The following is an 18,983-nucleotide window of genomic DNA, read 5'->3' on the forward strand; positions in this document are numbered from 1 at the left end:
TCACCAAACATATCCCCACCACATTGAAAAAAATGTTGCAACCATTAAAACTAACTGATACATAATGAGAATCTTCCTGGATGTAAGGCAAAAGTTATTTTTAGTTGAATTCTAAAAAAAGGGAATTTTTAAAAGTAAAAATGTGATGGTATTTTGGCCTAAATCTGGATCCAAATTGGATTTAGGCTGGGATTTATTCAAAACAGAAAACAGTCAAACATTTAAATATGGATTTAATGCTGCTGAAAATCTTACAAGATGTTTTTATTAGGCGAAAATATTACAGTAGGTTGTAGTTAGACAAAAAGCACATTAACTAGAATTTACAAATGTTTGAAGTAATTTGGAGAAGGAAGTGATAATTATGTGCATTTATTCCTAGGGAAATTTAAACACTAACACATTTCCAAACAAATGGTAATTTACTAATGAAAGGACACATTTAAAAGTCTCAGCGGTAAATTACAACTACCTAGAGCAGATATTTAAAGGTGCTGAGATTCCAGGTTGAAAACGTAAACATTAATAATCAGTGCTAAGATGTGTGTATTACAGAACAGCATGAGAACTAGCTAGTTCATGAGTTCTGCTGTGTGTGTGTGTGTGTGTATATATATATATATATATATTGTGATAGACCCAGGCCAGTTGGGTACAGCAGAATAGCAGAAGGCAGATATACTGGCCACTGGATTAACAGTTTTCTGTTCCCTGACTGACCAGAGCAGGGGCTGCTCCAGGCTAATGAGAACACCTGACTCCAATTAACCTGCAAAGAGTCAGGTGAGGCCAGTAAGCTAATGTGACCACCTGACTCTAATTAAGGCCCCGCTGATACTATAAAAAGGGCTCACTCCAGTCAGGCAGAGGAGAGCCAGGGAGCCAGAGGAGAGGAAGTGCGGCTGAAGGATTGGTTAATGAAGACACCCTCAAGTTATTGATAAGGGAGCCCTAAGGTAAGGGAGAAGCAGGAGAGCTGTGGGGAAGTGGCCCAGGGAAATGTAGCAACTCTGGCAGTGAAAGGTTGGCTGCCAACAGCTGCTACCATTAGGGTCCCTGGGCCGGAACCCAGAGTAGAGGACGGGCCTGGGTTCCCCCCAACCCACCACTACAGGAACACTTCCTGGGAGGGGAAGTCAGGCCCTTGTCAGGACAGGAGGCTAAACTGTTCTAAAACAAGCCCTAGGGACAACAGAGACTGTGGGAATTCTCTCACCAACCTCCTTGCTGGCTTATGATGAAAAGGGCTCAGTAGACTGTAACCCTGGCCTTAGAGAGAGAAGGGCTACGTGGAGGGTCACAGAGAGCCACTGAGGCTAGCATATACCGCCTAGAAGCACAGGACCCACGGGGACAAGGTCAGAGCTCTGCCACAACATATATATGAAACTTTAGCACCCTCGTGGCCAAGATGGAGTCTAATCTGCAGGCATCTCTGTCCAAGAAAGGCACGTGCAGAAATGTAGCAGGGAAACTCCCTTCCACCCCAGGAGCACCTCTTCCACACCCCTGGAGTAAATACACACCCACCTAGTGAATATAGTAAAGGCAGCTAGGCTGGCTCCTCCTTATTTCAGCTCCTTTACGGTTAAATGCTTAGATGGATACAGAAATAGCTACACTGCACCATGTGACCTGCTAGCTCTCTAAAAGCCATCCGCAAGCATTCCATGAACTGCAGTTTGAGAATCATTGGCTTAAACAAACAGCAGAAAATTCTGATGAAATAATTTTAATAAAAGGAAAAATTCCTATACTAGACAGCAAAACCTTATCTGCTTTCTTTCAAATACTTCTGACAGCAATTCCAATCTGCCCCTTCTCATGTGGACTCAGTACTAATGAGGAGAGCCTCACTCTGCACAGTATACTAAGGGGCTCTTCCCCAAATCCTAACTCTTTCTAGGCAATGGCCACACTCACCCCAGTGGTGCTTGGGTTTGGGATATGCTCTGGCACTAAAATTTCACAAAGTCCACAAGACCACTGCCCATACAAAGCTGCAATAAAATGTTTAGATATTTTATTTGGGGAAAAGATAGCTGCTTGCCAAAAACCTGGTTCAAACCAACAACCTCTATAACTTACCTAACGCAAAGCCACACAGCCCCTACACCAAATACTCCAGAGAAAGTAAAGGGGGTCAAAAAAACTTAACTGTACTTGCAGTCTGCAACATAAGAAAAATTCCTTCTCATCCCCACATGGCAATCACCTAAACCCTATAGGATGCCATCTTTCCATGGCAAAAACGGTGCCACCACATCTAACTGAATTGCCTATACCTAATCCCATTCATACAACCATCGTCCCACAACAACAATTTTGGCGGAGTCCAGGAAGCACAGGAAGGGGGCCGCTTTTGTGCTGGGATGGAGAAATATGCTTCTAGCCCTTTGGAACGGTGACCCAACTGAATCAATGAGCAGGCTTGACAGTCCCTAATCAAGCCAACTAGATCTCTTGTCTCTTTCCCTAATCCTCATGAGAGGAACAATCACTACAGAGGCTTGCGAGAGGGGAATGGAGTTCAAAATTTTAGCTCCCTCTAGGGCCCAGCTGAACTTTACCCCATTTAAGGTGAGGCAGGAATTACACTGAAACTGAACTCCTTCACACCTCAGTTGTTAAAGTGCAGTTTGCCCTTTAATGTCAATATTTTTAGTCGTAAGCATTAGTCAACGTTAGGATTACGTTTTTAGGTGCTTAAAATAAATTGAAAAATAAAAGTGCAAATAACCTTAAAAATATTAATGAAGGTGAACAGAAAGAAGTAGAGTGCTTCTTGTTCTTGCCAGTGATAAAGGCAGGCTACAATTTACTGCAGTTTTATGAACATATTCCCTGCATTATTGCATGGATCCAAACAGTAGAGTGGTTGCAACAAGTGCTCCCCACCCACCTTCTTACCTCTTCTATGAATAACCCTCACTTGCAGTCTGATTTTCCTCTTCAATGGACTCGCACCAAAATATGTATCAAATGCTTACCAGGCACTGGAACACTCCTAGGATTTCCTACCATAGCTGGAGTGTGTGTATGGCCAATAAAAGGAGGGAGCATGAAGATATTTTGAAACAAGCAACTATCTTTAGAGAGGAAACCCAATGATTTGTTAAATGTTCTGAGTTTGCAAAATCACCAGAGGTGTATGAAATGGCAACACTGTAAACATGAAAGTCCTCATTCATATTTGGATGTCACTACAAATAATGAAAACTACCGAGCCTCATACAATTTGGGAAGCGTTGTACTCTGTGCTTCGGATGTCGTCATCACGATGCTGGGACAGGCTACTGCCAGTCAAGTAAAAGCAATTCCCCTCTTATGTTGCAATTAGCTGACAAATTTATGACATGGCTGCCAATGTTGAAGAACAGTTATTTACAGTTCAGGAGAGAGCTTGTGATCTTCCTATTAGGGACATTGCCTCTCTCCTCATACCATTCTCCTGCAGCTGCAGTCAGCAGAGTTGCTCGATCTGGATTGCCATCTATTTAAAAGAGATTGGCAGGAGTGTGTGTTCTCCATGAAGGGCCTGCAGCTCTGGAGCAAACTCTCTCTGCTTCAAAACAGTCCTGCTCTGTTGGCCTTTAGGGACTTTTTTTTTTTCTTTTGGGGGGGGGGAGTAACAAACATGGACTAGCATTCCTTTTCATTATTCTAGCAATACAAACTGACTTTTAACCTTTCATAGGCTTCCCTTGTATAAAAATCCATAAATTCAAATATTTAATAACCATGAGTGTGAATTCATAACAATGGTTTAAGCTTGTTAAACATTCTCTTTCCGTTATAAGATTTCTCTAGTTCAACCAAAGAAAGCTAAAATAAAGGCTGTACTGATTATTTTGGGTAGTGAGAGAGGAGGAATGGAACAGTAAAATTAAAACTGAATTTAACAACTGTATCCTTATGATGCAAAGGCCTTTCACGGTTATCACCAGGCAGAAACAAAACATCATGAAAGAAAATATGTTTTTCTGAGCAAATACCTTGGTTTAGTTGTGTGGCCTCTGTAATCTGAATTCCATTCACAGAACACTGTGCTCCATTCAGTGGTATTAAATTCACTGTACCGCTGAGATTTTCAAACACGCAGTGCTCACTTTCCAAATCAAGGCCATGAAGAACTAAAATACCCCAGAGCAAAGAAAAGAGTTATTTTCCTAGCATTTAATGAGACTTGGATTTTTTTTCATTGATTGCGGGTGCACATCACCAGGCATTTGAGTATGTATTAGTCACTTTACTCTGGACAATATTCTGTGTCCTCTCCACCAACCCATGTGGACATTTGATTTGCCTCTTTTTTTGGTAGGGACAACTTTTCTTATAATTCCACTGGACAATAATGCCTTCCAGACAAATCTTAAATTGTGGGAGCAATTATTTTTATCTGCATGTGTAACTTGGGGGCAATTACATTTAATCTGAAAATACAGGATGTTTACAATGTAGAATACTTAATACTTGTCTGCAGTCACTGTTATTAAAGGATAGTCAAGATAGAACAGAAACTCAGGTTTCCCATCCCCGTGCTTAATCCACTAGACCACGTAGCTTTTTTCCTTCTCCCCCTCACGTCCCACATGAATTTTCATGGAAAAATAGCTTGTGTTTTTCACCATAATCAGATAATCATACACCATTTTGTCAAACATTTCAGAGTCCGGGACACACACTAATTTAATGGAAGCTTTACAAACACAAAACCAGGCATATTTTGACCAAAGAAACCTGTTATAAAATTTGCCCAATTCCAATTTCTCAAATTATACCCAAAGGATATGGTTTATCAACACACACTACTATCAATGTCACTTGACATAACATATGCCATGCAGTACTCCAGAATTAGCTCTCATTCAAACATGAAGAGAATATGCAGGTTAGTTTAAGTAGGTGTTGTCTCCATCAACCTGGGGAGCTTTCCATAAGACCATACAAAAATACTGTCAGCATGCCAACAGGTTAATCAAATGATCGTGATCTTGACTACAGCAGTTTACTACACAGAAAGGGACAATATTATCATAGGGCACTGTTTCAGTTTTACAATGACCAGGTTAATAATGCATCTCATGGTGCATGGATCTGAAGGTCTGCCAAAACCCATGAACTATTTTAAAAATTATACTATTAGACACTATTTGAACCGAGTCCCACTGAATTATGATAATGAAAATCACTGTATTGAAATGCAGTTCTCTTGTGTATTTTGTTTTTTAAAAGAGTATTAAATGAACATTCATAATCAGCAAAATATATGAATATCAGTAACTAAAGAGGAGGGGAAATTTTAAACATGTTGTATGTTTGGATGTTGGAAGAGAAATGGACATTAGAAGGAAGGATGGATGTAAAAATGCCTAAACTTTCTTACCAATATCCTGTTCTGTCGCAGCATCTTCTCTGCCAACATATGTTTGGCCCTCCTAGACAGGGGAAAAAGCTATTTTTTGTAACTCTTCAAAATAAGATAGGATACATTTTTTATTACTCATCCCCACAGACACAGTACTTTGGATCAAATTATTGTTTACACATAGTATTTTGATTATCTAGTAACAATTTTAAATTGCTTTATCAGACAATCTTTATTATAAAACATTGTTAGTTCGAATTTTACTTGTATTGAGCAAAACCACCTTGACGGTTCTTAGGCAACTAATCTATATTTGGATTTCAATTCAAGCTTTAAAACAAGATGAATGAAAAACCAACAGAGCTTGCAAGAATGTCATACATCTATCATTGGTTAAAGAGTTGACCCTCAGGATAGACCTAGGCTCTAACTGATTGGTATTTTAATTTGAACAAGTTATAGCCTTTTTACAGCTGATGTCACAGTGGTGGAGAAATGTAATGATCATTTACTGTAGATTATAAATGAATACCATAATTAAAGTTGTCCATTTAAAAAGCATGAGGCAGATAAAAACTGTGGAAGCACAGAAGTGTGGTTACCTTCAAGTGATACAAGATGATCCCAGTACTGAGAAGATCATCATCAATGCCAATGAGGTGAGGCAGTTCCGAATCTAAAACAACACCAATTCCTTCTTTCCTAAGGGCTAAGGTTTGTTCCTGCAATGACAAAAATGACAAAATTTACTTTCTCCTCAAAGCAGAAAGAGGGTATTACTGTTAATTCTCTATTTAATTAACGCTTTTTAATGAATCAGTAAGGCAATGTTTACGCTGCACATCACCTACACATAGGGTATGTGTAGCTACACAGAGCAGAAAAAAGCAAGCTGTGACCACACTGTGGTGAGTAGCTACATGTGTCAATGGAAGGCTTTGGCTGTAGGGAGGCAGAGGGGAAAGCCCCTGGCAGCTTCCCTCTGCTCATGCCCTTCCCCACTGCCTCCCTGTCAGAGCTTTTCCCCCTACAGCCGAAGTCTTGGGCAGTGGGGAGCTGCCAGAGCCTGTTGCCAGAGACTTTCCCTGCAGTGGTGAAAGGCTCCAACAGCTCCCTGCTGTGGAGAAAGCTCCAGCAGGACACAACACTGCTATTTTTAGAAGGGGTAGGCACTGTTTGGGCGAGTAGAGAGCCCGGTAGGGTACATATCCATAGAGTTCAAGCAAGTCTATGCTCTACTCACCTAAGCAGTGCCTCACTGTCTACACTATTATTTAATCCATGCTGGGGGGCATGTAGCATATGTATTCTACACACCATCAAAAGGAATGTGCAGCATAGACGTACCTCAAGTTGGACACTGTACAAAAGGTCACAAGGAAATAAACAAGACTGAAAAATTAGATTTCAATTTTAAAATGGGAATTTCAAGCTTGCTATTCAGGAATTCTATAAATGTATAAATTCTATAAATTTATGTAGGAATAGTCAGTAAAGCAGCTGTATTACAGCAGATTAGGAGGATTACTCAAAAGAACCCTACAGTAATGTTGGCTGAATGGAAGTTATGTACTATTTTTGATGTTGTATGAAGAATTTGGATATTCATATGGAATTTGTAAGCATAAGGGATGGAAAATTGAGAGTTCAAATATTGAGAGTCCTCATAATGAGCCTGGAAGACTGAAAAACCAACAAGCTTGAGTAATTAGCATAACCTATAATGTAACAGTATCATAGAATATTAAGAGTAATAAATAAATAACAGTTGTAGCCATAATTTCAATTGTACACAATCCCTCACGTGCTTGATTACATTGGGACAACTCAGAGAAAAGTACCATTCAGCATGAGTAAAAGTGCAACCTTTAAGTGATAAATGATTTCTGGTAACATCTTTAAAACCTAATACTCTATTGATGTATTTAATGTATATAACAAGACTGGAAACAACAGCTTGTTTTGAAATAAAGTTTAGTATAATATTTACATGAAATTAAAAAACAAGGTTTAGATATAAAAGTACCTTTACTATTGACGTTTGGGTTTGGTTTGGTTTTTAAATATAAACCACACAGCAAAACTCCAAAGGAATCAGGATTTATTTTTCTTATACAAGTGAAATTGACATTGTAAAAAAGAGAAATTAACAAATCTCACAACCCTGTATCAGAAAGCATGCACTTTTCTAGTGGCACTTCTAAACACACAAGATATATGTCTAGTGACAGTGGAATGACTGTTGCCTATTCATTTCATTGATATGTACCCTATAGGGTCATGCAAGACCTTACAATGTTTGCACATGTGGGCAGACTTGCTATGCAAGTTCCCCTAAATACAGCAGGTTGACATAAATCTGAATATTTTCCAGCATTGCCTCCGTCAAGCCAAAATGTTACAATGACAAGACAAACACCCCCAAACAAAAACAAACAAAAAAACCCACCATGGTTAAATATGAATTAAAGTTTTCAAGAGTTCAGAAAACAAATGAATTTGTGATTAATGCTGCCCTGCAACTCTCTGACATTCAAACTGCATTCGGCAACTCCATGATATTGTAGAAATGTCATCTTATAAAACTAAAATGTAGAGCTTAAATCATTGTTCAAGTGGAAAAAGTAATTTCAGACAAAAACATCTATCACATATTAAATATTTATTGAGTAAGATCTACTGATATACATAATTTATAACACTTCTATATGACAACACTGAATACTTCAAAACAATACAGGTTGATGGCCGTTTGCAAATTGCTGGCAGTTTTGGCCCAACGCAACACATGAAATATTTAGACCTAAACATATTTTTTCAGCAGAACAAATCACTTGCTAACATCTCTTGCTGAGGCAAAAATAGGCTTGCTAAGATGTACAGAAATCATAAACTCGGGGAGAAAATCAATTATGAATAATTAAGAGCAATGAAAAATGCTTCTCCTTTCGGCTGGTAAACAAAGTTTAAATTTACTGACTACCATTAAAAATAAAATGGTTAATTATGATTTAAAAGTGATGTGTTTAAAAACAGAAAATCAACTGAATTCCATTATCAATCTCTTATTTTCGCTATATTCCTGAAAATTACATACACATAATGCATCCTATTAGTGTATGTTTTACAGACAGAGCTTATAGCACCACTACAGTTAAGGTTACCTAACACTTTCCATTTAAGACCCGTTTTCAGGTGTTTATAATTTTCTTGAATTTAAACCATTTGGGCCAGGCCCACCAACAGCAATTCTAGGCCCCAGGTCGTCCCTAGCCAGGTGCGGGGCCCGGGGCGATGATGACGAATCCGTCACTTCCGGGACCGACCACACTGGGCTGGCCAATCACTGGGCCTGGAGCGGTCACCGCCCTGCGGCCTGCCCAGGCAATTTAAAAGGGCTACCGCGGCAGCAGCGGGCCCCCGGGCCCTTTTAAATTGCCCGGGCCCCTGGCCAATTGCCCGGTTTCCCCCCAACCCCACTCCCCATCAGCGGTCCTGGTTTGGGCTGAAAATCTTCCATGCCAGGTGTCTGCCTCACACTGAGGGGGAGGGGTTTTGAAACTTTCAGCTAGAATGTTCAGCCATTTTTGAGAATAAGACTGGGGGAAAATACACTTCTACCGAAGTTTAAAAATAGTTAATTGAGAGGGCCTAGCACCGCTAATGCTTTGGAGGAGGGGCTTGGAATTTGGTAAAGGGTTGCCCCAGTATCAGGAATGTGCATTTTGCCATCCTTGTGAAAATCCACTCAAATTTGGCGGAGTGAAAAGCCTCTGGGGGGGAAAAAAAAAATCAAAGATCCCATGTTCTACTTGTAGTATGTTAGAGTTTGGCAACTAAATTCTCCCAAGACTCTATCTGCACTGTGCATGTTCCATCCCCACATAGTTCCTCTGTGCTGCTGGCCAGACTGCACATGTGTAACACCAACAAAGCCCAGTCGGCGGGGGGCAGCATCAAACCCGGGACCTCTAGAGCTAATTGCATGAGCCTCTACCGCATGAGCTAAAAGCCATATGGCTCTTAGCTAAAGCTGTAAAGCAGACTCATTAATCTCTCTCTAAGTGGTCTCGGTGCCACTAGATGGGACAGAGCACCACACCCAGGTTGTGTGTGGGTTACACATGCACTATCCCCTCAGAGGGCAACTGAGCTTGCTCCATACTGGGGCTTCAGGACTGAGCAGAGCTTTCCCTGCAATTGCTCCTCCTGGCAACCAGGGACTCCTTGGGCACTGGAACCAAGATGAGAGTTCTGTCTCTCTTCTGCGCTCAGTAACCCTCTACTTACTAGCACCCAGGCAGTGTGGAGAAGAAAGAAGCTGTCTGAGCTGTGAAACCACCGGGAATCACATTCCCCTTTAGTGAATGGTTCACATAGAGGACAACAGCCTACTGCTGCAGTTACTCCATTACCACAAGCAGTAGAGGTCTGCCCTGTAGATCTAAAAGATCCACTCCTGCCAATGACCTGTTTGGGGGTCAATATGATTACATATGATACAATGTGTTTGTCATAGTGCTTTTTTAAAATCTTAGGATATTACAAGGATCTCCATAGTGTCCTATGTCATCCTCACTCTGTCCCTAGTACATGGACTCCCAAACATGAACAAAAGTTCTGAGAAAGGAAGGCACAACATCCAACTTTAAGGATGCCCTCCATATGAAGTTGGGACACTAAAAAAAAAAAAAAAAGTACACCATGAAGAGAAACTTGCTCTGAACTGTATAACTCAGAAGTACAATTGAACACAGTTTTTTCATTAGGGTTGCATCAGTCCATCCATAGCCATTATGGGGGCACTCTCTAGGGTTCTTCCAACCTTGGTTCCAGCCAGGTGAGCCCTACACAATACTATAGAGCAGGGGTCGGCAACCTTTCAGAAGTGGTGTGCCGAGTCTTCATTTATTCACTCTGATTTAAGGTTTCGCGTGCCAGTAATACATATTAATGTTTTTAGAAGGTCTCTTTCTGTAAGTCTATAATATATAACTAAACTATTGTTTTATGTAAAGTAAATAAGGTTTTTAAAATGTTTAAGAAGCTTCATTTAAAATTAAATTAAAATGCACAGCCCCCCGGACCGGTGGCCAGGACCCGGGCAGTGTGAGTGCCACTGAAAAATCAGCTTGCGTGCCACCTTCAGCACGTGTGCCATAGGTTGCCTACCCCTGCTATAGAGAAAAGTGAAAATTCCCTTCTAGCTTGATCAGTGTGCTGTGAGTGGATGTGGAGATGGAAGTTGGAGAGAGAGAAATTTTCTAACCCCCAAATGTAGCGATCATTTTCATCCTGAGGATGTTGTAAACAAGGATCATTATCCATTACTACCTCAAAGTAATGGAAGCAGTAGTCTCTCTCTCATACACACACTTTGCTTATGTCAGTACAAGAAAAGTTGTCTTTCCCTGCTGCAACCTTTGCCAGAGTAGGGGAGATAGGGTCAGCAAGGGAGCAATCCTACTCTTATTGGCAGCGTCTTTTAACTCTTATCATAAGGAATGATCAGGTGAGTTTTTGTACCAAGACCTGCTACTGCTCCGTTAGTGCTGTCTTCCTCTCCCCCCCTGCCCCCCACCCCACACAAGGTCACTGGAATGCTGTCACCCAAAGGTCAACCTCTCCTTTGTGGAAAACCAACAAGAAAAGGGAAGGTACCAGAAGAAGGAAGGCCAGCCAAATAGAAATAGCCCTTGCATCATCCCACAAGTCACAATAAGACCAGTTCCCATGGAGGCAGGATCCTCATTTTAAGTAAGTCAGAGGTCTGTAAGCACGCCATATTTATGAGGCAAATAAACGCTTAGGCTTGTTCCATGGCTTGATTCACCTGGATTTGTACAGCAATTTTTCAAAAGCTGTGAACCAATTATTCAAATTACAGAGTGAAAAGGCTCAAAAATTATAATTTTGAAAATAAATAAAAGTTCAGGTTTCTATTTTTAAAATTTTAAAACCGACATACTGCATGCATCGACTCTTCACTTATCACTGAACAGAAAAAAATATCATTGTATTTATAGGCTGTTGAAAATAATACAAAAAGGTCAAAGAGTAGAACACAAAGTATCAAATAATAGTATAATAAGCTGTAGTTTTACACCCAAAAGTGACTTTGTAAAAATTATTTTTTTTTGGAATCTCACTAACTTCCAGATCAAATGTGCTCAGTTGACAAGAAAATTCCCAGATTCAGTAAAGCATCCCTATTCAAGACAGCACTGCAGCACACTTAATTTGAGCAATGCTTAAACACCTTCCTGAATCAAGGCTACAAGAATGGGATTTTAGTTGTTTATTTAAATGACAGCCCTGGGTTCCTTCTTGCTCTCCCATGGTCAGAAACAAATATTCTGAAACTGCAATTTCTTTAATAACTCTGTGGAAGATGTGAGTGCCCAAATAGAATCCCACTCACTCCCACAGAACTATATTAGTCTGTAGTGCTAACTAGGAGTAAAAGCTTTTATGGCCTAATCCCGCAGTGAAGATCTACTCATTAAATTTTTTGAAAGTATGGTTCTAAAATACTTGTTTGAATCTTTGGGCTAGGCATGTTGAATCATGTAAAATGTGTACCAGAAAATATGCAGTTTGTGTAGGTAGAAATTCAAACATTGTTTTAGTACCTTTACCTGTATGGAAAATGCAAATCATATCTCGTATAAGTTTTCTTTAAAGCCAACAGTACAGGCACTTGAAGAAACGAAGAGGGTCCAAAGTACACTTCAAATATTCCCTGATCAGTATAATGAGTAGTATAGTATTATAAGACGCATCCAATTAGTCACACTTTCTAATGCTATTGGCACTGCACATATTAAAATGGTAAATAATTATGACATTGCCCTTTTAATAAACTCCAAGAGGTTCAGCTTAATTTCCATTACACTTTCCACTGCAAAAACATAATTCTTTATTGAAATATTAAACGGTTAACTGCTGGCACACAGTTCAGAGAACACATTGCACAGACATTTCTGATAAAATAGAACATTATATTGGCTGAGTAAATTGTCCAGATGTCTATATTTAAATTATGCAAAAATATATCATTCCAAATTAAAGAAATTGTGTGTAAAAATATGCAATGGCAAAAGTCCCTGCATTAGCAGTCAACGAGACTCCATAACCAGAGAAGATTCTTGTGGTAACAGAAACTTTGGGTGTATTTGAACAAAAATATGCTATAATATTCTGGGTTCACATTTGAAAGTTTTCTGTGGTCTGGCACTAACATTTAACGCCATATAAAAAAATACATACACAACTATACACAAAAGAAATACTTAATTCATAACTGGTTTTCCTCCAGATATATATTTATGTTTTTACATGATCCCTTTTAAATACTTGGAAACTTGAAACTAATCTGTTTCCTCGGAAAAGAAAAAAGTCTCCATCATTCTGCATATTGTAGGATTGCTCATGAATGCCAGGCTGCTAAAAACAGTGTTTGTTTCTTTAATTTCAAAATAAATAAATAAATTACAGAGGAGAAAGAATTACATAGGCTATGCGTGCAGAGAAAAAAGTCAGTGAAACAGTGGCCTCTTGTTTATAGATAAGTGGAGTTCCTATACAATTTCAAACTGAACTAAACCCCCTACAATTTTAAGCACAAAGGACCAGGAATAGAGTCAGCTAACGTTTTCCTTGCTTTTTTAGGCTTTCATGATGTTAGTGTATCTTAATTTTGAATTCATTTGCATTTCTTTTAATATTCTATGTGAAACCTTTAAAAGGTCTGTCATATAACTATGCCTTTAAAAAGTTAAAAAATACCATGAACATAAAATGAAAATGAATAAATGCTATTAAAAGCTACACATTATACGTAAACTTTATGTTGCTATACTGTAAGAAAAGTTAATCCTCTGTTTATAAAGCACTTATCTTTCAGAAGAAGCAGATACCAAGTTACTCTAACAACTTCCTTCATTACAAATACATGGCCTGATCCTGCACTCCTGGGGTGCACATAACGCCCACAAACTTAAGATCATTATCAAACCCCTCAGGAAAGAGAAGTGCACACGCACAACTTGAAAGGGTCAAAGCAAGGGGTGTGCATGTGGAGGAGAGAATGGGAACAAGAAATGGAGCATGAAGGGGAGAGCAAGTAGTGTGGAGATGGAATTGGTTAACTGGGGCCAAGGATTACACACACAGATCTGTCCCATGGTAATTTTCACATCACATATACAAGTTTGTAAGACTGGTTCTCATCACGTCTCTCTGATAGACTTTGTCTTGGCAAGAGCTGGGATGTTTGCTGGGTTTTTGATCCAAAGACCGTTGAAGTCAATGGGAGACTTTCCATCAACTTCAGTGCGCTTTGGATCATATCCTAACACTAGCACCACTTTTAACTCTTGTAGTGTACATGGGATGCAACTCCAAGACAGAGTATCTGTGGCGGTATTTTGATGAAGGAGAGCACATGTTTAACACTGAATTTAGAATTTAACCTTATACAAAATGAGCATTTTAAAAGCTAACATGAGAAAGTAATTACATACTGCAGAAGTGTTTATGTTTTATCTAAAATAGCTGAAGTGTTTTGCTTTTTTAATTAAACAAGAACCAAACAAATACAAAGAAAATGTTCTTTGGTGAATATTAGGACTGTCAGTTAATCGCAGTTAACTCACGCGATTAACTCAAAAAAATTAATCACAAATCGCGATTATATGCACTTATAACAATAGAATACCAATTGAAATTTATTAAATATTTTTGGATGTTTGTCTACATTTTCAATATTGATTTCTATTACAACACAGAATACAAAGTGCACAGTGCTCACTTTATATTATTTTTGATTACAAATATATACACTGTAAAAATAAACAAAAGAAATAGTATTTTTCAATTCACCTCATAAGTACTGAAGTGCAATCTCTTTGTTGTGAAAGCGTAATTTACAAATGCAGATTTTTTTTGGTTACATAACCGCACTCAAAAACAAAACAGCGTAAAACTTTAGAGCCTACAAGTCCACTCAGTCCTACTTCTTATTCTGCCAAAAGCTAAGACAAACAAGATTGTTTACATTGACGGGAGATACTGCTGCCTGCTTCTTATTTACAATGTCACCTGAAAGTGAGAACAGGCGTTCACAGGGCACTCTTGTAGCTGGCGTTGCAAGGTATTTACATGCCACATATGCTAAACATTTGTATGCCCCTTCATGCTTCGGCCACAGTTTCAGAGGACATGCTTCTATGCGGATAATGCTCTTTAAAAAAATAATGCGTCAATTAAATTTGTGACTGTGCTCCTAGTGGGGGAGAATTGTATGTCTCCTGCTCTGTTTTACCTGCATTCCATATATATTTCATGTTACAGCAGTCTCGGATGATGACCCAGCACATGTTCGTTTTAAGAACACTTTCACAGCACATTTGACAAAACGCAAAGAAGGTACCGGTGTGAGATTTCTAAAAATAGCTACAGCACTCAACCCAAGGTTGAAGAATATGAAGTGCCATCCAAAATCTGAGAGGGACAAGGTGTGGAGCATGCCTTTAGAAGTCTTAAAAGAGCAACACTCTGATGCAGAAACTACAGAACCCGAACCACCAAAAAAGAAAATCAACCTTCTGCTGGTGGCATCTGACTCGGATGAGGAAAATGAACATGCGTAAGTCCACACTGCTTTGAATCATTATCAAGCAGAACCCATCATCAGCATGGAAGCATGTCCTCTGGAATGGTGGTTGAAGCATGAAGGGACATATGAGTCTTAACTTATCTGGCACGTAAATATCTTGCAATGCCAGCCACAACAGTGCCATACAAATGCCTATTCTCACTTTCAGGTGACACTGTAAACAAGAAGCAGGCAGCAGTATCTCCTACAAATTGTAACCTATCTTGTTTGTCTGAGTGATTGGCTGACCAAGAAGTAGGACTGAGTGGACTTGTAGGCTCTGAAGTTTTACAGTGTTTATTTTTGAATGCAGTTTTTTTTTCCATAAGTCTACATTTGTAAGTTCAACTTTCATGGTAAAGAGATTGCATTACAGTACTTATATGAGGTGAATTAAAAAATACTATTTTTGTTTTTTACAGTGCAAATATTTGTAATCAAAAATAAATATAAAGTGAGCACTGTACACTTTGTATTCTGTGTTGTAACTGAAATTAATATACTTGAAAATGTAGTAAACATCCAAAAATATTTAAAATAAATGGTATTCTATTGTTGTTTAACAGCGTGATTGATCGCACGATTACTTTTTTAATTGCGTAATTAATAAGCGATTTAAAATCATGAACAGCACTAGTGAATATGGATAAACACAAAGAATGATATAGAAAGAAAAGTAAGAGTTACAGATCCCAATGAGAAACTTAAATTAAGTAGGCAAACTTTATAACTCTGAAGATAAATTTTAAACACTATGAAACATGCAAATTGCACATACAAATACAAAAGAATAGAGTTGCTTGATTTCAGCTTCTGTTTACAATATGATAATTAAGTTAAAATGTTAAACTATACATGAATGTGAATGTCTACAGAATTCTCTCGTTTGTATATTTCAATTGTTTTAATGAAAGTTCTAGTAATTCATCCAGAAAAGTAATTCCATTCTTTTGTGCTATAAAACTTCACTGATCTATAACTCCGCTTGTTTGGCTTTATCACTGGCTAGCAACATGCCACTAAATACAAGGAGGATTTACAAGTTAAACTGAGTATAAATGAAAACTGGTTAAGTCAGTAAATTTAGGAATCTTCTCTTTGTTTAAGTCATGAGTACAGTTACAGTCTGCACAGGATTTTACACCTAACGCAAAGTAATGGTGAATTGTTTTTTCTAGTAGCAAACAAGCAATATACTTCTAGTGATATGCAACTGGGATGTGTGATTATATTCCAAGAAACTTACATCTGTATGGTTATAAATAGAATGTGACACAAGTGACCATCATTTATTCAAAAATTTAGGCAGCTAAACATTTGTTTTTATTAAAAAACGTGTAATTGAGCAATGTGGTTAGAGCAAAAGTATTTCAAGAGCTGCCTTTGAAGAAACCAGAAAGAAAAAAAGAGACAATAAAAAGGAAGACAGCACAATAATCCCAAAATAATTTTCCTTTTATTTTCCGTAAAAATGCTAGACACTAGATGATTACATGGGCCATAACAACATGTACGTCAGGGTACGGCTCAGCAAGGTGGGATGAGGAGCTGTTTCTCTCCATTAAAAAGTTCTTCTTTCACATTTGTCACTGCAGCAGAGATCATACCAGAGGCCACTCTGCAAAGGCAGAACATAGTGCATACTGGGTTCTAATGTGTTTTGGCACCAGCAGTTGTAAATTAAAGTAGTGACAACTTTAAAACAATACTTTTTATAACAAATAATTGCACTAAGCTTTGGTATTTTATTTTAAAAACCATTCTAGAGGGATTGGTATTTCCTGTTTCATAAGCAGGGCACTATAAAAACCATGATTTCACAGAATGCACAGAAATTGCTAAATTAACCCAATACTGCAATCTTTCCAACTGGGGGGAGGCGGGAGTGGGCACGTGGCTCTTAGTGTATGACAGCAACATGTCACAGCCCCAGTATGGGTGGGGACATGGCAGTTGGTTTTATGCTAGGGTGTCACCATTTCTCAGGTCCTTACTCATCAGAGCAAGGGGACAATCAGAGTCTAAAAGGGGGCAAATTCAAAACCAATAAAAGGAAATATTTTTCATACAATGAGCAATTAAATTGCAGAACTCATTGACACAGGATGTCTCTGAGGACAAACACTTAGCAGGATTAAAAAAGGGACTGGGCATTTATATGGATAACATAAACGTGCAGCTTTATAGTTAATGCTAACATTTTGAAAGCCTACCATGACTTAAACGAAACCAAGTATTAGGGATGAGAATGTTTCTTGCATCTTCCTCTGAAACATCTGGTGCTGGCCACTGTCAGGTTGCAGACTGGACTAGAAGGAACTCAGGTCTAATCCAGTATGGAAATTCCTATGTGCGTCCTTTGTAGCCACAAGCATTGAACTCTAGAAACCACCACTACAGAAAGCTTTACAAATATTAACTAAGTGGAAGAGGACTATGAAAACAACTGACCTTTAAAGTCAGTGACTACCTTTCCAACTTACCAACTTACTTATTTGTGTTAATACAGATTGATGTTTTGAAGATTGATGTCTTTTTACTTGTGAAGTCAATCTTTAAAGCTCCTCAGTGCTCCTGTATACTGTAGCCCATTTACTAAGATCAGGCATGGTTCTGAGACCCTCTACAATTCACCTACGCATAATGATGTGAAAAGGGTCACAATAGCAACTCTGAATCTAACATCTTTATGTAGCTTTCAATGTTTAGTTCTACGAGACAATATTTTAGTGGTAATTTTAACAGATTTTTGCATTAATTTTGTGTAGGAAACAGAGTTTATAATGGCTTTTCTGGTAGTTGATGAGAGCATTATCATCTTACATTTTTCCCAGAAATAATTTGCTCATTTTCACCAGGTCACTGACATCAAATACAGGTTGTCACTTATGGGAAAGCAAATTAAGAGTCTATTAAAAGGTCAACAAATAGCAAAAAAATATATTCCTTTTGATCTCAAGTCAAATGATCAAAGATGTTACAAGGACAGAATAAGGTGCCCTTTAGAACTATCAATTTGATTTTGTGTACTCAAAGCATAAAATAACTGGCACTCTAGCACAAATGTATTAGTAATTGGTTGTGTGCGTAAAATGTCTATGGATTTTGATACTTTCCTTTTGTAATCCTGGCTCACTCAGGGCAAGAAGGGTAAACTCCTATCAGGTATGTGACTCTGCCCTTAATTGTTTAAGTATCTAGGCACACGCTTAAGTTGTATTGCTAATGCAATTATAAATTATACAGTATGTCTATATACAATATACTCAGTCATTATCGAATCTAGAATTTTTACTAGACGCAGTGTAAAAGTCATTAGAAAAGACACAAAAGTTTATAAACCAGAGAAGCAAAAAGTAATTCTATTTATCTGATAAGAAGAACATTAGGAGGTTTACAATAAGCAACATGTGAGAATTAACAGTTCCTCAATCCAAATGTTGAATTATAACCATGATAGAAGGGCCTCCACTTCAGTTATGGAAGACAATGAAGAGCACAGATTCATGGCAAGAAAGATAAAGGCATTCATAAAATACAATGGGCAAACAAAAGCAATAGGAGATAAGGTATATACAGTAAGATCAAAAGATGGGAATACAAATAATACCTCCCAAAAACATATTCCCTGGGGAAATGTGTTACTTTAGTGGTTCTCAAACTTTTTTTATTGGCAATCCCTTTCAGACAGCAAACCGCTAAGTGCAACTGCTTTGTAAGTTAAAGTCACATTTTTACATTTAACATTATTTTAAATGCTAAATGTATAATCCTATTGAATGAATTTACCTTTTCTCACTGCTTTTAAATTAAGACAAACATTTTTATCTAATTATTGTTATGAGTATAAAAGGTGTTTTTTTTAAAATAGCTACTCTTTAATACTGGGGAGGCGCGAAGAAACTTTGTCAATATCACTTTTCACAGCAGACTTGCTAGCACCTCATTGCTAGCATT

General features: G+C 38.2%; 1 protein-coding gene across 2 annotated transcripts in view; it reads right to left on the bottom strand.

The window, feature by feature from the left end:
* KIF16B (kinesin family member 16B) overlaps positions 1-18,983 on the bottom strand; it is a 209,299-nt gene that overhangs the window by 109,824 nt on the left and 80,492 nt on the right. For both annotated transcript variants that reach the window (XM_024199818.2, XM_024199817.2), the window contains exons 13-15: positions 5,971-6,090; positions 5,387-5,438; positions 3,996-4,133 (exon numbers count right to left, since the gene is read on the bottom strand). In XM_024199818.2, coding sequence (XP_024055586.1) covers positions 3,996-4,133; positions 5,387-5,438; positions 5,971-6,090 — 310 coding nt within the window. The remainder of the gene's footprint in view (positions 1-3,995; positions 4,134-5,386; positions 5,439-5,970; positions 6,091-18,983) is intronic.

The sequence above is a fragment of the Terrapene carolina genome, unplaced genomic scaffold (assembly GCF_002925995.2).
Source record: "Terrapene carolina triunguis isolate 2854851 unplaced genomic scaffold, T_m_triunguis-2.0 Scaffold132, whole genome shotgun sequence".
Taxonomy (NCBI): Eukaryota; Metazoa; Chordata; order Testudines; family Emydidae; genus Terrapene; species Terrapene triunguis.